Source organism: Bipolaris zeicola, assembly GCF_000523435.1.
Source record: "Bipolaris zeicola 26-R-13 unplaced genomic scaffold scaffold_199, whole genome shotgun sequence".
NCBI classification, from domain to species: domain Eukaryota; kingdom Fungi; phylum Ascomycota; class Dothideomycetes; order Pleosporales; family Pleosporaceae; genus Bipolaris; species Bipolaris zeicola.
Window position 1 is genome coordinate 1 of NW_006912248.1, and position 20,301 is coordinate 20,301.

The 20,301-nt window shown below is 50.2% G+C and overlaps 3 protein-coding genes across 3 annotated transcripts; 1 reads left to right on the forward strand and 2 right to left on the reverse strand.

The window, feature by feature from the left end:
- Positions 1-661: 661 nt before the first annotated feature.
- Positions 662-2,700, reverse strand: COCCADRAFT_105996 (uncharacterized protein; the record flags this gene model as incomplete). The annotated part of the gene is made up of 4 exons (XM_007717863.1): positions 662-851; positions 924-1,440; positions 1,496-2,510; positions 2,641-2,700. 4 exons carry the CDS (start codon positions 2,698-2,700, stop codon positions 662-664), a joined length of 1,782 nt encoding a protein of 593 aa, XP_007716053.1.
- Positions 2,701-3,184: 484 nt separating this feature from the next.
- On the reverse strand, positions 3,185-8,291 carry COCCADRAFT_105981 (uncharacterized protein; the record flags this gene model as incomplete). Its single annotated transcript, XM_007717864.1, has 3 exons — positions 3,185-3,235; positions 3,290-8,058; positions 8,108-8,291. The coding sequence occupies 3 exons, from the start codon at positions 8,289-8,291 to the stop codon at positions 3,185-3,187; spliced, it is 5,004 nt and encodes a 1,667-aa protein (XP_007716054.1).
- A 328-nt stretch (positions 8,292-8,619) lies between these two features.
- Positions 8,620-17,783, forward strand: COCCADRAFT_8175 (uncharacterized protein; the record flags this gene model as incomplete). The annotated part of the gene is made up of 6 exons (XM_007717858.1): positions 8,620-8,650; positions 8,711-10,190; positions 10,239-10,579; positions 10,627-15,139; positions 15,188-15,578; positions 15,627-17,783. The coding sequence occupies 6 exons, from the start codon at positions 8,620-8,622 to the stop codon at positions 17,781-17,783; spliced, it is 8,913 nt and encodes a 2,970-aa protein (XP_007716048.1).
- Between the last annotated feature and the right edge of the window lie 2,518 nt (positions 17,784-20,301).

The following is a 20,301-nucleotide window of genomic DNA, read 5'->3' on the forward strand; positions in this document are numbered from 1 at the left end:
AATAAGGACTCTAGATTGGATAATAAGCTATATAAAGAAGTGGGCAAAAGAAGACATATGGGCTAAGGAGACCAAGACGTAGCATAGGAAGTGTAAAGCTAGACTAGCGTTAGTAGCCCTTTCGGCTCGGCCGCCGGGCGTAAATAAATTGTGTGTGTGTAGACTCTAGACTTGGGATGAATGACTCTGTTGATTTATTTTGTTCATTTCTGATTCGTTTGTCGTTTCGATTCAAAATTCTTTAATTTGGTGAGAAGCGTTAGACATAGTAGCTCCTATAGACATAGTCACGTGGTTGATGAGACAAGATCACGTGATATATTATATCGCTATCGATGGAAGCTGCCCAGCTTAACACCAAAATGCTGCCATATCCAGTACTTCTTACCAAATTGAGGAATTTTGAATCGAAAAGAAAAAAATCGGAAATAAATCAAATCTCACCAAAATATGGTCAATCAACCCAAGGGCTCACTCTTAGATTGATTGATTCCGTTGATCCCAAGTCAAATAGACTCGACATACTGAAGGCAAATTCTAGATTTCTCCTCATATTATCTAACTAACCGAGATACCAAAATGCGAGAAAAAAATCACATCAACGATCAACTGCACCTTTGTGGCGCGTATGCAGCAAAAGCCCAATGCAATCATCTCTTCATCAAAGATTACAAATACTGCACGCAATGCTAGAACAACTATGCATACCTCCTGCCGACACCGCCTCACGATGCAAAAAATCATTCCCACCAATTCGAAACCCCGTGATCGCCGGTTTCTCTATCGCGCATGCGTTGGCGTCAAACGCCAAAGAAGCAGGCGACTCCGCCTCGCTAACAAACTCAACAAATCTATGAAACGTGTCAGTAATTTCGATTACACTCAAAAACAACCAAAATGAAATGAAATGAAAATGGACGTACTGTTTATCACTGTTTTTGGAAGAAACATTCCACAGCTGGCGCCTGACAACGTCCTGCAAGCTCACTAATTCAACGGGATTTGCTTTATTTTCCATCCACGCTATACGTTGTTGAATCCAGTGTCTCATTGACTGGGGTAAACAAGATTCAGCTCCGTAGATGTACAGCTGATATAGTATGTGATAAAAACTGTGAGGGTTGGATTCGGGGGTGCGAGCAGCGGCGCATCGCTGTGTTGGATATCGCAGTTCATATGAGGTGCTGTCTGGGGTAGGTACGGTGCGTATCACGGGTGTGGTTGGTGTTTCAAGGTCTTCAAGGTAGCCTGCAAGTTGGGGCACGCTTGCGATCATTTCCATGGCCAGTGTAACGATGACGGTTTCGGATGTTGCTTCTTGAGTGCGTAGTTCTGGAGTCGGCATGAGACCTTGTGATTGTCGTAGGATGAGCTGGTGGAGGCGTATGCGGGATGAGCGAACGTTGTTCCATAAATGGGCATGAAGGTGTTGAGGATATACTTCCGATATGGGTTAGGCATAAGCATCAACCAACACTTTACTGTAGATACTTACTGTGATAGTACCCTTTGTAAGCCACATGCTCGCTCTCACCAGCAGGTAGTTGGACAGATTCAAACGGAGTTTGACGGTCCAATGTACGTGCGAAATCTTCTAGAGAGCTATCGATAGCCAGAGCCCTTCGTATGATAGCAGTAGGGTCATCCTGCATTGGGCTCTGAATTTGATTCTTGAATTGGAGCAATTCCATGACGATATTCAAGAACATGTCGTGGACCGACATGCGTGCAGCTTTCTTTTCAACCAGGTTCTTGAACTCGGAAAAGTTAGGCGGTAGAGATATTTGCTGGACCCAGCAGTTCATGATGACAGTCTTGACCAGTGCCGTACACTGTTGTATTGTGACATCAGTCTGTCTCTCTTGCTTCAAGATCAAGTGTGCCACTGACACAGCACCTGCCAGATGCGTGCAGCAGTTATCCATGCCGACATGCCGTGGGATGATCAGGGCTTCGAACATGGCTGCCATGAATATGGATGCGAGTATGGAGTCCTGAGCTGCCTTTCTTGGACATAACAGAGCAGCATTAATAACTCGTATTGCAGTAGCGTAGTTGTTTGTGGCAACACTCAGCATATCTTTCCTGTGAGATTTGTTCGCAAGACTGACTAGCCCAACAGCTGCACACATTTGTCGCAGTGCAGGACCAGAGAACCCTGATCTGGCATAGTAGCTGGGGAGATAGTGGATCAACGACATGTTTGGATCGTCCACAATGAAGTTATTCATGAAGAAGTTGACCCCAAGGTCGTCCAGAGGCTGATACATGACGAAGCCAGCTAACCGAAATGGAGATTCGGGAAGTTCTTGTTTTTTGGGTCGTTGAACTAACATCTCGTTGGCATGATTATCCTCCACAGGCATTTTCCTAGGCGAAATACGACCCCGGTTCTGTGTTACCACTCGACTACTCTCATCGAGGAACATGAGGTCGACCATGTTGCGGTACCCTGAGCATTCACGGCCAGCCTTGATGCACTGTCCACAGGCAGGCTGTTTCTTGTCACACTAACAATTGTCAGTGATGTAGGAGCGTGCAGGACGAACAGCAGTTGCTATTTAGTCGGCGAGCCATATAAACTCGAGTACAAGGGAAGGTGGATACAACAGGGGTTCCCCCGTGAAAGTGACTACTCACCCGGCTGCGCAGTTTCCTACATTCTGCGCATGCAGCTGAAGGCTTGCCACGATACACCATTGCGTATAAGCGCTCTTACCCACGCACCAGTATTGGCGACACTCATCTCAGCATTTTGTATCCAAATGTAGGTGTGGCATGACCAGGCACAGGTTGAAGGATTGGGCGAAAAGGAGGGAAGAGGGAATTTTTCTCCGACTGTAGGCATATTGCTCTATCGGCGCCAAGTTGGCACAATTGGTTGGGGAGGCAATGCAAGGGAGCGGCGATGATGTACGCTCCGAGGAGCGCTTATCGATAAGTCTGACCTGAGGCCTGTGGCTTGCATATCCCTCCTCCAACCGTCATTCTTGGAGATATGTATGATGTGACTACATGGAGACTTTCGATGCATGGTGTCGTGTGATAGGTTGGAATGAAAATAGGTCAAATCGAACCAGGTTTGAAAAGTGCTTTTTCTACACATTACATAACAGAGCGTACCCATCAAGCGCATAACACATCATCCCATCCCCCAGGCCATGGCACTAATCGGATGTACTACTTATGAGAACATGTTTGGCCTCGCCTTCTTCAGACTTGACTCATCTTCGTACTGCAATACATTAGCGACATGCCGGTTGATCCCGTTTCTACGCGAATGACTTACTTGTAGGAATCCAGTGACGTCAACCAATACTGTCCAACAATCCACCAAGTCTACTAGATCCTGTTGTACCTCTTCGCCCTTCCCGACACCTACGTTGACACTTCTCTTGAAGATGCTAACCATGCTATGTCTATTGTCTTTCAGGAACTCTCTTGCTTGGAACACCGTCTGATCATTTTGTCGTCCTCTTGCAATGACTGCGGCATTGATTACTCGTAGCACAGCCAGCATGAGCTCGTAATATTTGCGTAGAGCATTCGCATCGTCGAATTCGAGACCGATGTCAGGGTCAACGGAGAAGATTTGTGAGTCCCGGATAGCCGGAAAGAGGCCTGCGTTGAGCACATGCGCCGCTCCTAGACGAGATTGACATATACGGAGGAGGAGCGCAAGACTAGCGTCGTAATAGGAAAGCAAAACTGGAACTTGTGGCGCGGTCGCAGCGCGGAGTTCCTCAGGGATGTGCTTGATGTTGTCAACAAGAACACCGATAAAGTTGAGAGAAACGAAGCTTTCAAGTATGTACTTGGAAGACTGACGAGTCGCAACTGCTACAAATGCATTGAGAAGAAGGAGTGCAGAGACCTTGCAAGTTCCTTGACCGCTGTAGGCATCATCACAAATCACTTCGAGCATGTGGCTTCCACAGTTCCTGATTGCGTTGAGTGTGTGACGGCCAAGCACGGAGTTTGACGTTGCCTTCTGGAAGGTACCGTGCATGTAGCGGAAGCAAATCTGGTAGCAGTATTCCCGCAATTCAGCTGTAGAGACTGGGCTATGAATGCCCACCAGCGCAGCACGGAAGAGTTGTGACAATCGGTCGTTGGCAAAGTCGCCAGTCTTGTCGAAGGCTGTGGACTCGAAGTCAACCTTTTGAATGAGAGATTCGGCAAGGCTGGCGAGTTGTAGAGCAGTGAATATATCGGCGGCGTATGACTGTTCGAGCTTCGGGAGGATGACTTGCAAAGTTTGTAGAATGAAAGAGCTTCGAGCTCCATTTTCAAAGTCGCAGTTGTGCACCGCTACCATCACAGCTTGAACCCAAGATTGGAGGATTTCTTTGTGATAGCGCATGAGCTGGGCACGGCGATTCCAGTCAACAAAGATAGCCATCAAAAGCTCAGCCTGCTCAGCGAGCTCTATCTCCTGCTCCTCCTCTTTGAGTAAGCCGTCTTTCCTCCAATACTTTAGCTTCAGTCGGATCACTTGTTCTAGCAGCGGTATTGAGTATAGTGTACAGCCCTCCTTCTCTTCCTGACATGATTCGAGGCTCACGCCTTCAAAGAACTTGTGCTGATCTGGCAGAGCACGTTCTGGGTAGGCCAGCTCCATGAAATCAAACAGGTCGAAAATGTTGGGATTCACTCCAGCGTCCTCGCCAGGTCTAATAGTGGTGCCAAGAAGTAGGGACTGAATCCTGGATTTCATCGTCGGCATATTTTCCTTGACTGTTAACCGAAGTTCTCTCGATTCATAATCTAAGAATGCGGCACGACGTTGAAGGAAGTTCTGCAGGGCAAGTGCTGGCGGCCCAGAGAAGAATGCGGAATAGTCGCTAGGGGCAACTCCGAGTCCTTGAACTAAAGACATACCGTCCCAGGGTATCTCGAGGGTAATGGGAGTGAGTTGGGGTGCTTCGATAAACAGCAACTCGTTGTCGCGCAGCTCCTCCATGGTGATAGCACTTGTCAGCGGTGAGCGCCATAGTTTCTGGAGCACCTGCCAGCACCGGGTCTTGATCGCGGCTCTCCATGCTAAGAATTGTTCTCCATCGTTGTCCGGGTATTCGACGCCCAGCAAAAGGATACTATGGAAGAGAGCTTGTCCATTGGACCAAAGACTGTCGTCGGCAATTCGTACAGCATTTGTCCCACATGAGAAACCCAAAAGAATGTGAGCGATGGTTGGCCGGAGAGACACAGCAGCCAAACAGCTGTTCAAGAAATCCAATATGCGAAGTTTGACAATGTATCCAGAAGCCTCTTCGCCAGCCTCAAGCTCTTCGGCGCTGAATCGCATCAGACCCGAAAGGGACCTGCCAATGCGTTCTGCTTCGTTATCCTTCTCCAATATGCCGACAATCTTGCTTCGGCCGGATCGTTGTCCGAATCCTGCAGGAGAGACTGCAAGTTTGCGGGAAGAAGCCATCTTCTCCAGTAATTGAAGAGAAGCAATCGTCAAGGCCTCATGGCCTGTGCCACAGTACAGGCCTAGATCAACAACGATTTGAAGGTTGTTCAAGATTGCGTCCTCGAAAGATGCTAGTGATAGATTTGATACCGGAGAATGCTGAAAAGAGGTCTGCTGCTTAAGCACTGGCCTGACAATGTCCAGATACGTAGCCTGAAGCTTCATGACCCAATCCATTACCTCAATGCTGAGCATGAGAGATTGGATCAAGGGTGAGTCTGATGGAGCAGCATCGACCATAGTCACATCGTGGTGCGAGGCTGCAAAGAGGGCCTTGAGGACTTTGTCATTGAAAAGCCATTCCATGACGCGCGCGAACGGGTGCAGCGCAACATAAACAGCAAGGGATGAAGGATCAATAACATCGTCAACAGGTATGCTAGACTTGTTTGCGAAGACGACGAGGTTCTCATTGAATGTGGAGAGACAAGTTACCATGAAGCGCAAGCAAGTCCATCGCATGACATTGCGTTGCAGAGGATCAAGTACATCCAAAGAGCGCTCTGCAAACACCTGCTGCATGACAAAGTCGATAAAGCCCTCAATACCGGGCATTCTACGCGAAGAACCCAAGCCTTCAGGGAATGGTAGACTGTCGTTCAAGCCTTCGTTCTCGGGGTAGGGCTCTACCAGCATGTGGAGAAGGCGAACCAAGGCGATGGACTCGTCGTATCCGTCTGCAAGCGTGGGCCACAAGTCATCCCTTGGTGTAGCCCCCAGAGTGTTGTTCTGCTTTGAACCAGTGTAGAAGCCGTTAACAGTCCAGTCGTCAAGCATGAACCACATGGCATTGGCACGTGGAGCATCCTTGCCTACAAGTAGGGCGGACAGGGCGTCGAAAGCAGCTGCGCGCAATCCGCTCTCAACTTTGTCAGTGCAGAGGCCAAAGCAGATGTTGGCAAAGTCGAATTCTTTGACCTCGAGTATCCAGTTGCGGGCGGTGGGACTTTGTCGGCAGATGTGCGAAATGAGTCGGAAGTAGCTTTCTAGCATGGTCGCACTCTCTGGCTCTACAATCTGGTCAATTGGGTTGGTGGCAGCAGCATATACGCCAGCCTGAATGGCTTTCTTCGGTTCATGAATGTCCTTTTCAAACTCACTCAATTCGTTGAAGATTGTGGTGTAACTGAGTGAGCTGGTTCGGCGGATTTTGCCAGAGGCAGACGCGCCTTCTTCAAGCAGGAAGCGATGCGCAGCTTCTGCATTCGTCTCTCCAGTACCGATGGCGCGCAGCATTTCGCAAAACATGGCTATCCGTGGGGTAGGTTGTCGCTTGGCCGCCCATTGTAGGAATCCGTACAGGTTGCTCTCCTTGTCGCTCCAGAAGTCTTCGGCGGCATCGGGGAAACCATCGAATGCGTAAGCTACAATCACCATGAATCGCTCCAGATGCAGCGGGTACTCTCCGGTTGATCGCTGGAAGTGGAGTTGCAGTCGTCGGCGCTGATCGTCCTCCTCGGCCTTGAGTTTGCGTAGCGTGTCCGGCATGTGTGTGATAAAGGAATCGACAAAGGTCTGCAACTGCTCCATGAGGAGGCTCTTGAAGAAGTCTTCGGGCTGCACCGAGTCTCGGCTCAAGACAGCCGTGTCTTGCAAGAGCGTTGATAACATGCTGGTCTTCTGGGGGTCATACCAGCGCGTTGGGCGGACATCCTGGCTGACAGAAAGCATGAAATGGAATGCGCCATCACCGAGGGCCTTGAGGAAGACGTCAGATCGTGCATTGGCCTCATCATCAAAGTTGATGCCTTGCAGCGCAGCGTCTTGGGTGTTGGGGTCCATGTAGCGTCCGCTGTACTCTGCCAGCCACCAAGTCAATGTTGCCGCGTGCAGATTCCTCAGCAGCCAGTTGTCGCTCTCACGTCCACTCATCAACGAGTCGTGCAAGTTCCGCGCTTCCCTCAATGTAACGTTGTTGCTGTCCGAGGCGACCCAGGAAGTGAGCCGAAGAAGGATGGGAACGTAGTGGATGGTGTTAAGGTCATGTCGATCGAGCGATTTGGCGCGAGCAAGCAAGGACTTGTAGTTGTCGAGATTGACGTATCCGGGTTTGATCATATGAGTACAAATTGCAGCCAGGTTTTCGTGCTGTCTGGTCAGGCTCTGGCGCTGGAAGTCCATAATTTCCACAAATCCGGGCAGAGGTACTTGGCCCACAACCTGGGTGCTCTGTACGCGCTCGGCAATGAACTGCAGCCACCTCTCCACTGCCTCCATACTCGTCAGACACTTGGCCCAGAAACCAAAGGCATTGGCCAAGTTTGTTGTGCCGTGTACACCGACAATCATCTGGACAGCCTCCTGCAGCACGGGCAGCCCCTCGACTTGAGCATCGTCGCTGTCCAGAGCTGTCTTCATCAAGATGCGCACACACAGGAGGACATACTCGCGGCGGCGGTGGAAGCGGATGACGGCCGTCTGCAACTGGGAGCGGTCCAGCTCACGGGCTTCGGTCTGGGCGCCGAGGAAGAGGGCGGCGGCATCGAGTTCATCGAGATCTAGGGCATCGGCGAGTTCGAGCGTCTGTTGTTTGAAGTCGTCGTTGACCTCGTACTCGTTGTCGTCAATGGTGATCTTGCCTGGCGCGGTCAGCACTCGTCTCTGCACGCAGCGTGGCGGGCTTGTTACCGGAAGCCAGAGCCTGTCTGCTCTTGTCGTTCTTTGGTTTCTTGTCCAGCAGCGTCTTGAGCTCCTCCAAATGCGCTTCCAGGTTCAGTAGCAGGCGCTCGAGCACCGGCAGTTGCAAGTCAATGTGGGCGCATAGGTCGCGGTGGAGGCCCTGGAGGGCGGCGAGGCTGTCTTGTTCAGCCATGGGAGTGTCGCGCAGTCGGCTGGCGCATTATCCGTGGTTGGTGTCTTTGTGTTTTGGCAGCAGTGAAGCTCGATGGACTTTCTCCCAACGCGAGAAGCTCTTAGCGCCGATTGTGGGCCAGCCCTAGACACGCTCCCCCCGTCGCCACCACCACCTCCGCCCTAAACTCCGCACCCACACGAGCTGCAATAGGCACAGAGATGCTGCGGCCATAGAGTCTCCCCCAACAGTTGCTGTGGATATCGCGACATGCCGACTCCGGCCTCGCGCCATTGACTGCTCTGAGACGGCGCAGCATCCGCAGCAGTGGCTGTAGGGAGCGACAGCCATGGGGGCAACCAACATCCAGGACGCAAAGCGTGAGCGCCCACAAACAACAGCCCTGGATGGATGCTTGTGTAGGTGCTAACAGCGCGCAGTCCTGATCCAGTCGTCACGTGTGGCCGACCGAACAACAGGCCTCAAAGACCTCATCCACATCCTCAAGCACAATCGCGGCAAGCCCAGCCTCGAGGCGCTGGGCAACAAGGCATACCTGGCCCTGTGCGAGACTCTGTTCCAATGCCTGCGTGATGAACGAGCCGCCTTTGTGCGCAACAAGGCCAGGACGCCCAAGACGGCCGCCCTCCTTCCCCTAGCCGCCTCGGCCTTGCGCCATGTTATTGCGTCGGGCGTGCGCACCATCAAGAGCTCCACCGTAGAGATCATCATAGACACCATCATCCAAGTATTGCCTGCCAATAGCGGCTTGGTCGAGCCGCTCCTAGAAGACCTGCCCAAGACACTGCGCTCACTCCTCGAATACCAGCCCCATGTCGAGCGTCTGTCCAAAGACTGCTGGGACGATGCAGTAGACTTCTGCATCACCTCACTGGCCGGCTTCTTCTCAGAGCCCACTGCCACTGAAGGCGAGCCTCAGAATAGCTGGAGCACTAACACCTCAAGCCATGCTCGCACCCCACTCGAGCCCGCCGACTTCCCTTCTTCTAGAGCGTCGCCTCGTGTAGCTGTGTCGAGGACCAAGCCAGTCGTTGCCGAGCATGTCTACGCAGCGGATGATTTTGTGCACTGCATCCATCATCTTGTCAAAGCCTCAAATGCGCCACTGCTTGATCGCTCCGAGGCCGTCTTAACTGCTCTGTTGCGCTACTTGCAACACAAGACTGGGCGTGGAAGTGTCGTCGTGGCTGCACTTGCAGCCGTGAATTCTGTTCTTGCTCGCACTGCACTGCAGTCTCTTGAGTTGACTAAGCGGACAATACGTAAATTGCTGCCCCTTCTAAAGTCCATGTGGTCTGATGCCATACTGCGAGACGAAATCTTAATCACCTTGACATATACTGAAGCACATATCGCAAGTCTCCTCACTGATGCATATGACGAGACCACAAGCTCGGATCTTGAGGTGCTCATCGAGACCATGTATAGCGACTATCGACGCCGACAAGAAACCACCGCTCACCAGTATCTCGAAGAAGACCATCTCTGCTTTCGCCATCTAGGTTCTCCTACTGACGGTACCCATCCACTGCACACTTATGCTTTTTCAATGGACACAGAGCATCAACGTCACGAAGGGCTCTGGTCTACAGTCGCTACCATTGCACGCTTCTCCTTTATGCTTGACCAACGAAGACGTACCATTGCCTACGACCGCAGCGATACTGAGGAGAGTTCTAGCAAGCGTCTTCGCGTTACTCAGTTGTCTTCAGAATACCTGCGTCACGTATCTGAGCCTAGATCCAACGCCAAACGGGCAGCATTACAAATTGTTGCCTTCATGGCACAGCAAGGTCCTTTCGGTGAGGAGGACCTCCAACCAATGTTAGAGAAGCTTACATCATGCATCTCTGATGAAAACCCCGTACATTCCGTGTGGGCAATGTTAGGCTTGGCTGGGTGAGTGTCAGAGTCGTATGCAACCAGGTTTATCTAACTTCCACTTAGAGCTGCCTTCCAGCAATCAGCATGCCATGTGTCACTGCTGCCTTATTGGATATCTGCCTGGCAGAGCGCTTCCCGATCAGTCACTTCCATTTCTTTATCTCGCGTGGCGTGTCATCTTATGGACGTTCTGCTTAGGCTCAACATTGTCCCATTCTCTGAGGTGTCAGGTACCGCCCAGTCCATACTTGCATCCATTGAATTAAGTGGGCCTGCGCTACTCACCGAGAGTAGCTCATCCTTGATGACTACCATCTTACAGGAGCGTGTCAAGGAGAATCCAACCCACTTCAGCTCCACTGCTGAGCGAATCTTGAACTGGCTTCTTGGCAAATGGACCCCAAGTAGGTGTTACCATACATTCTCTAGAGTTCAACTAAGTATATACAAGGTTCATGGTACGAGAGAACCTACTCTTCGCTGGCTGCGCACCACTGCAACGCTCGCGATGTGCTACGTATCATCTATACCTGTCTTGACCTGACTTTTGCTCCACCAAAAGCAGCAAGTTTTCTTGTATTGGGACCCTTAGCGCAGGCTAGGACTCATACAGCGCATTACAAAGATCTGGCTCATTACCTCTTGCTTCTTCCATCCACAAAGGATTTCGCGTCAAAGACTGCCGATAGGCACACTGCTTCTGAGGAGCCAACAAGCGACTATCACCCTACACAAATGGGAAATAGAATACTTGATTTCTGCCTGTCAGAGGTTGACAAGGCAAAACAACGTTGGAAAGACATGATTACAACAAATACCGCGGGTATTACTTCAGATATGATGCGGATCGTCACGAATCTCTGCATCGTTGCGCCAGCTGTCGCTGCACTTGGTAACCCGGACGACCGCCGAGTATCGGCTCTTCAGTCGTCCGTGATTGATCTAATTGACCTCCTTTCTGTCACTCTAACCAAACCGCAGACGGAACAATACAAGATTGATGCTGTCCTTGCAGTCTGCACGAAGAGTCTTCCTGAAATTGGTTCACTTCAAGGTCGGGGTACTGATGTTTATAAGCGAACTGGCATTCATTTAGTAGCTCAGCACTTGTCCACGGCTCTTGGCCAACGCAAAGACGTCAAGCAATCATTCTATGCAGAAGATGAAGATTTTATGGAGATGGATGATGCATCTGGCTCACAGATGACCGTAGGAGCATCCGTTTTCGATAACGATGTACCCCGTCACGACCTCCAGGCTGAGAATGACATATCAGCTTTGCGCGCATCCTGCTCAACATACCTCCAGTTTATATCCTCTTCAATGGATTGCCCAGAACCAGACCAAGAAATGATTCCAGCTAGATTCACAGACCATTTGGTGTCTCTTTCGGAGAGTGATCTGCTTTACTCGCGACAATTCCTTCGCGCATTATGGAGCAGCAACTTGAAAATATCCAGAAGCGATTGCTTGAGTCTCCTAGAGCGCTTTAGCGAAGCACTCATTGATCCTCGCGCTCGCGAATACAACACATCTGAAGTTGCCAATGGTATGCTCGTGGAGGTTTTGATTGGCACAGCGCTTGTCTGGACATCTGATGCAGTCGATCGGGAGGCCCAAGATCTCTATGAAAACATTGAAGCGTTATATGTGTACTACGTCAAGGAGATGGAAAAGGGAGGAGTAAGACGCTCAGCCAATTTGCAAACAACGATTGCCATCTTCCTTCATGGTCTACTCAAACACCATCCTGACTTCGCACACAACCGTAAGGTTCCTTCGGTGCGCACGAGTTTGTTTGAGCTGCTAGCGAGTGGCGAAATGACCGTCAAATACCATATCGCTGAACGCCTACCCAGGATATTCGAGGATTTTGTCCTGTCCGAGCACGACAAGATACTACAAGACGTCGATAGTAGCCTCCCTGGAGATGATGAGGGTACTGAAGGCATCGCTGTTCGACTTCTGGTCCTTTCACGGTTGGCGTCCCAATGGCACACGTTGTTACGCCATAGCGTATACCGCATCTTCGCAACAGCAGGAACGATACCCGTGGCCGCTCTTCATGCCGAGCGCTGTATTTCCAATGTCGCTCAGTCCAGGTGTCTTGGTGACTCACAGAGCCTGTTCAGACTGTTTGCTCCCCAAGTCATCTTCACGTGGTTGGATCGAGGCCAGGAGATCAGTGCGATCCCTTTTCTAATTTTCGACTATGATTCGCTTCCGGATCTGTTACGTGATATAGAGGCTGAGGTCGTGGGCCAAGCGATCATGTTTGGCCGTAAAGATGAAGTGGAGTACCTGGCCAGCCAGTTGGGCTATTCCGCACAACATTTATTGTCGAAAAATATCGGCAAGGCAGCCGCATACACAATAGCATGGGATACATGTAGAGGCTCAGCTCGTAACAAAGCAGACTCAAGCTTCGGTAATCTACTTAAAGAGATGGTCGGCAGTGACCAGTACTATGTCTTGATACAGAAGCATTTCCCCCAGGTTCTTGGGCATATGCTTCAAACCATCGATCACGAAGAACGTCTTGGCAAGTCTTTAGACAAGAAACCTGCCTTCAACCCTGCCGCAGCAGTTTTAGCCGAAATCACTAGGATCAGTCAATCTGCGCAAGGCCTCAATATGGGGATAGAGCCTTCATTCTCCGCCTTTTACTTACCAGATCAACTGGAGCGCTTGTGTAGACGGACAGGTGATAGGCCGACTGGTTTTTGGTCTCCAAGCACATACACCTTTGTTTTACGCTCTCTCCTAGATCGCATTCATCCAGCCCTTGGTTCTCTCTATGCAAGGTCGGTGATCCGCAAAATCCGAGTTGTTGTCGCATTGGCTGGTCCAATCGCCCACGAAGGTTATCCATTGCAAATGACGCTCCAATCTCTACGCCCTTTCCTTACAGACGTGCAATGCACAGAGGATACGGTGGGAATCATGCAGTACTTATTTGAGCATGGAGCTGAGTACCTCCGCCAGCAGCTAAGCTTTGTGACGGGTATCGGGTTATCGATTCTCATCTCTCTCCGAGTGTTTTTAAGCTCATCGCAGGAAAGCACCACTCAGCAGTCTCAACACATGGCGACTATGAATGCAGCCACCCGATTTCATACATGGCTCACCGAATATCTGAAGGCTCATGCCCAGGCGATTGCCACCGTAGAACGGTCCTCAGCTGTCAAAGCATTCAAGCTCATTACTACTGCTGCCTCGCAAGTTAATGCAGAAGGAAACTCGTTTCGCGGTAGCGACGAGAGCAAGCTCTTGTTAGAGATTCTGGATGATGTCCGCTCGGGACGCAAACTGCTAAACAAGACATCACGAGACGTTGCTCTGGACTTACTCTGTCAAAATTTCCAGCCAGCCCCTACTGCACGGGATGACATTCTTGGCGTGGACCGTGACGCTGCAGAGTTTGCGCCCCTTGTCTGGGAGTCGTGTCGACGAAGCAAAGTGGGTGAAGGCTATCTGTTATGGACGGCACGCGTCTTAGGCCGGGCATATAGTGCTTTTGGAGAAGTTAAACAAAGCTCTGCTGGAGCTCGACCTTGGACTTCGTCAAGTCAGAGCTCAAAGTCTACTCTTGGAACATCTTCAAGAGAGGCCATTGTCAAGGAAGTCATTGATCTCTTCTATAGTGATGACAGAACAGAGGTCAGTCTAGCTGAGGATGCCGTGCGGCGTCTAATCTCCCGCCTGGTCCCAGACTCGCAGTACATGGTTGAAATGCAACGCGTCATCCCAGAGGCAATCGCCAAAGCTCTTATGTACAAACCACCAGAGCCAGACAACCCGGCGCAGCCCCTAACAGACGGACTTCAACAGGCGGTGTCACCCACACCCCTCAAGCCGATAGTTTCTTGGGTGAGAGATTTGACTGTAGCACTCTGCAAAGTCGCAACTGAAGACCCAGTACTCGATGCTCTTCCTGATCTCCTGATAGGTATAAACCATATGGCCGAGAAGCTCTTGCCATACATACTTCATCTTGTCCTTCTAGATGAATTTGAAGAAGACCGAAGTGTTCGTGACATTGTCTCAAAAGCCATAGCCGGCTGGTTTCGCGACTGCAACTCGGCCACGATACCACACGTCCGCATCATCGTGCAGTGTATCCTCTACCTTCGTAGCCAGCCAATACCAAAAGAAGCTACCCGAGTGGATCGAGATAAGTGGTTAGAAGTCAATTACTTGGAAGCATCACAGGCAGCGAGTGCATGCGCCATGTACAGAAGTGCGCTCCTGTTTGCAGAAAATTCGTCTGGCCAGCCTATGGTGAAGAGCAGCACAAGGAGATCATCCGTTATGGTTGAGCCACCGAAGATACCATTGCAGCTCCAACTTTCCATCTATAAGAATCTTGACGAGCCTGATTCGTTTTACGGCGTCGACCGAGGCTCAAGTCTCTTGTCTGTCCTTGATCGTCTTGACTATGAGGGAGATGGCGTGAAAAGCCTTCTCTTTCGTGGTGCTCGTCTTGACAGTCAAATGCGTAGGCGGAACGAATTAGAACCCACTGATTCCCGCGGCACAGTGAAGTCGCTGATCATGCTCAACATGAATAGTGTTACGCACTCCCTACTCCTGAACGAGCAATTCCACGATTCAGGAGACGATGTAGTTGAAAGTACACTCCACACGGCACGTAAGTTGGGCCAATGGGATATAAAGGCCCCTGAGGTCAACAATACGGAAGCAAGTACATTGTTTAAAGCATTCCAGGGGATGCATTATGCGAAGAGTGTTGAAAAGGCCCGGGAAAACTTCAGTCATCAGTTACAAACAACGATGAATTTCCTTGCCGGAAAGAATAACGCATCCGTCCCGACTAAGGTTCACTTGCGTACCTTGGGGGTGCTCACAGAGGCAGAAGAGGTCATCATGACCGAGCGTTCAGAGCATCTATTGGATACCTGGGATCGAATGAAATCTCGGGAAAAATGGATGCGAGCTGGCGAGTAAGTAACCCTCAATGACGACGTAGATCAACTACTCACCCATCCCAGGTTTAGCGATGTGCGCCAACTTTTGTCCTGCCGCGAAACTCTGTTCAGCGTGCTTAGCTCCAATCCCGCTCTTGTAAACTCTCTGCATACAAGAACCGCAACAATACGTGGTATGGAAGTCGAGGCCCTCGTGTCATCTTCTAGCGTGTGCAGAAAGCATGGCGCCCTCCAGGAATCGCTTGCAAGCGTAACTTATCTTTCCGACATTGTACCAAAATGCAAGGCTATAGGTCTGGACATTGAAGCTGTCGCCCAACACGAAGTAGCAAACGTCCTTTGGGAACAGGGCGAGACTGAGGTTTCAATTCGAATGCGGCAACATCTGATTGACCACGCCAATTTTGATTCTCAGAACGCTGACTTGAGTCTTCCCGTGCTTCTCGCTCGACTTGTATGTAATATATACTAGTTGTGTTGATCTCTTCGCTGATAACATTAGGGCCACCACCTCGCCGAGGCTCGTCTGGCAAAACCCGACACAATCATGAGCGAGTATCTCGAGCCGGCAATTCGAGAGCTCAAAGGCCAGAGACAAGGCTCAGGATCAGGCCAAGTTTTCCACGAATTCGCGCTATTCTGTGACAAACAACTTCTCAGCCCCGAAGCAGCCGAAGATATGGACCGTATCAAGACCGTGATGGACCGCAAGTTGCAGGAATACCATGACTTCACCAAGCTTTCCAAGACCGACAAGAGCAGAGGAATGCGAGAGACATATCATCGAAACGCCCGTCGAGCAAAAACTTGGTATGACCTTGACAATGCAGAGTATGAAAGAATGCGCAAAGGACGCGAGCAGTTCCTACGTCAGTGCCTCGAGAACTACCTCTTGTCGCTTTCGGCCTGCGATGAGTACAACAATGACGCGCTCCGTGTTTTCTCCCTATGGCTGGAATACTGCGACACTCCTTTGGCAAACCAGGCTGTGAAGACATATCTCAAAGACGTTCCAAGCGGCAAGTTTGCACTATTGATGAATCAGCTCTCATCGCGGCTGCAAGCGGAGGAGAATGACTTCCAGCATCTCTTGATGGAGCTTGTATTCCGTATCTGTGTGGAGCACCCATATCACGGCATGCATCAAATCTTTGCCATTCAGATGAAAGTCGGCGCCATCACTAGGGAGGATGTCGTTCGAGCTAAAGATGAATCGGCAAAGTCTCGCCAGAAAGCCGCGTCTGGTCTTGCGACTGCACTGAGCAGTGACAAGAGAGCCCGACCGTACTGGAGCTCCATTTCTCAGTCCAATGAAATCTACCACCATCTCGCTATGTTCAAGGGTGAGAAGGAGAGTACACAGCAAGGACGCGAGCTACAACTCGACAGATACAAGGAGTCCAAGGACTTGGTCAGCAAGGTGCCCAGATTGAACGTACCTCCTGCTACACTACAGATTGAAGTCCGGCCCAACATGAACTATAGTGATCTGCCGAGGATTGCAGGATTCAAATCGACGATGAGCATCGCAAACGGCCTCAGTGCGCCCAAGATCATCACTGCCAAAGGTACCGACGGTCGGCCTTACAAGCAATTGTTCAAATCTGGAAACGACGACCTACGTCAAGATGCTATCATGGAGCAAGTCTTCGACCAGGTTTCACGACTGCTCAAGAATCACACGGCCACGCGTATTCGAAACCTTGGCATTCGTACTTACAAGGTGTTGCCGCTCTCAACCAGATCTGGGCTGATGGAGTTTGTGCAAAACACTGTTCCGCTGCATTTGTGGGTCATGCCGGCTCATGAAAAGTACTATCCGAATGACTACAAGCCCGACAGATGTCGCAAAGAGATTGGCGCCTGCCAACAAGACTCTCTCACTACACGAGTCAAGGTGTGGCAGAAGATTGCAGAAAATTTCCATCCTGTGATGCGCTACTTCCTGCTCGAGCGCTTTGAAGATCCTGACGAATGGTTCGAGCGCCGTCTTGCGTACACGCGCTCGACGGCTGCCATTTCCATCTTGGGCCATGTACTTGGCTTGGGCGATCGCCATTGTCACAATATTTTGCTTGATGAGAAGTCTGGCGAAGTAGTGCACATTGACCTTGGAGTGAGTTTTGAGGCTGGTCGGGTTCTGCCGGTACCGGAAGTGGTCCCGTTCCGATTGACGCGTGACCTAGTAGATGGTATGGGGTATACCAAGACAGAGGGGGTTTTCCGGCGCTGCTGCGAGTTCACTATGGATACGCTCCGCGAGGAAAGGGAAAGCATCATGACTCTGCTCAATGTTCTGCGCTACGACCCCTTGGTTAACTGGAGCGTCACTCCGACCAAGGCAAAACGCATGCAAGAAGCAAATCAAGAAACGGGTGCCAACGGTACCGCACGCTCGACCAGTGTCGCGCCTGGGGGTACACCTGCTCCTTCGGGCCAAGCGGCGGCAGTCGAGGAAGCGGCAGGTGTCGTGCATGAGAGCAACAAGAAACGGGAAAAGGAAGACCAGGCCGGTGAGGCGGGTAGAGCGCTTAGTATTGTGGAGAAGAAGTTGAGCAAGACATTGAGCACAAAGGCCACTGTCAATGAACTCATCCAGCAAGCTACTGATGAGCGCAACCTGGCGGTGCTATACATGGGGTGGGCAAGCTATGCATAGCTGGATATGGGAGTGCCGCATTGCCGTAAAGGGCCGATGAAGGCAGATAGGCTGGGGGTATACGGGCGTATCTCGGGCGCTCATGTTACCCTGTTCTTTTTATATGTAACTCTTGCACAGGGGGAACGGGCTATCGTTCGGATGTGTATAAGTAATACGGATTTATAAAAATTCATCCGCCCGGGCGTTGACAACCCGGATTGTTTGATTGGGTTTGTCACAATGCTGGGGTAATGTGCACATGTCGTTCTCACGTGTTACTGGACTGATGGAAAGAAAGTGAGACATGCGAGCATCAGACCGTTAGACCGTTAGACCGTTAGACACGCGAACACACGACCATTGCATGCTGTGGCACACGTATACAATCACATCTGTGTATACAGTCTTGGCTGACTTCCCAAGCCATCCGATGGCTCCCCCTTGCGCTCTCCCATCAACCATTCGGAAAGAAAAAATACAAACCTTCACTACCCCCATACCCTCCCTACCCGTGTGACAAGATAAGCCAAAACGCACGACAATGACTACTACTCCCCTCCACTACACAATGACATCAGGCACGTGCAACCCAAAAGCAAAACCCACCTAGCCCGATAACCGTTTCCCGTTCAAACGCTCTCCCCATATTCGGTCCGATTCGTAGCTCCCCCCCCAATCCTGCATCCGCATCTACATCACGCACCTCTCCAAGCAATCGTTGTAGTACATACATACGTAGTAGTGTAATACAGCACTCCAATAGCAACCCCCCCATCCCCTCCGCGTCCGCGCCCGGCATCTGGCATCAACACACCCTACGTACTCGAGCGCACCAATTCCGCACCCGCTTCCCTCCTTGCGTACTCCAACACAGGTTGTATACTTTCCTTTACTTACTTACACATACGTATGCCATCCATTCTCATCGCCAAGCCCCTTACTCGTGTATAGTTGAAAAGGGAAGTATGCCGAATCCCCCTTAGCGCAACCAATAACATCACCGCTGATATACCCTCCCCCCCAATCTTTTCACCTCCCCCCAACTTTTCTTCCTAAATTTCCTGAGCTCTTCAAAAAGAGGGATGTGGAGATGAGTGGAGATAGTGGAGTTTTCGTTAATTTTAAAGGAATGCAGAAGGAGAGAAAAAAAAGAAGGTGGTCCACGTGCGAATACATGCAAACACGTGGTGTTGAGAAGGGGAAACAGAAGCGGATGACGCCAACGCCACTAACGTCATTTACCGCGATGGGGAGAGGTAGATGTGTGTGTGTGTGTGTGTGGAGCGCCTGCTAGCGGGGCATTTCTGTGCCCCATTGGAAAAAAGTTTCCGTGGGAAGAATGCGGGACTAGTTTTACCATGAAAGAAAATGAGAAGATGGGGAGAGAGGGGTTGACTGGGTGGCGTTGCTTGCTGCGTGAAGAAGTTAAAAAAAGAGAATATAACAATGTTAAGCGGAGAATTTTCCATCGAAGTACAATAATCCGATACAACATCGGCCTAATGGCCCAATGGCAAGGCGCTTGACTACGATTTAGTTCGATATCAAGAGATTCCAGGTTCGACCCCTGGTTAGGTCATCCTTTTTTTTTCTTTGGGCAATCGCTGATGAGGGAGATGTTGGTTGCGCATGGCAATTGACACACATGACATGGTTTTGTTTGGGTGGAGTGGATTTGCAGAGTGTAGTTTGATCTCATTACCTTTTTTTTGTTAGGGATTACATAGATTGGGCTATCATCACACTGCTTGTTTACTATGAAAATATTGTTATGGGTGTTGATGCTATTTCTAATGCATATGTTGTACTCTGATGGAGTGTTGCAAGCGACGAGAACAAAAACAATGAGAAACAGCTAGTAGCAGGAAGCGGGGATCCAAACACCCCCACTCAACGCGCCTCTTTGATGCAACGTATTTGCTGACTGCATCCATCGTGTTTGGATGTCGTTAATTTAGTCTCAAGCATGATTACATGATGATATTTTCTTTTTTTGGCTGGCATGAGAATTGCTTTTGTTGGATGTTTTGCTTTTTTCTTCTCTCTCTCCAACGCAACAACTACATATGCAGTAAGCCGTGGCGTTGGGATACCAAGAGAGAATAATCCATCTCATACTTGGCACAATTTATACTGCACTAGGTATCGGTAGCGAAGAAATCCGTCATGTTTATATGAATGCGCACAATACAAATTGAAGTTGCATACCAAAAAAATATGTTACATGTCAAGATGAATATTGTAATGTCGAGCTAAGATATTTACATACTCTGATGCGATGCAAGTAACCAAACTGCATGGACTCCGGAGGCTCGCGCCTACATTTCCCAATCTTCTTTGGGGGTATATAGTAAGTGCACCAGGGGGTAGTAGTACACACACACAAACGCTATGTAGCACGCTCTTTCTAAACTTTGAACTCACCACGTATGTGTGCCGTGGAGGACGGGATGAGGGTGGAGAAAACATGCTCAGATGAAGCGAAGAAAAAAATGGTAACAAAAGAAGAAGCGGTCAGCGCTTGACCGTCAAAAAT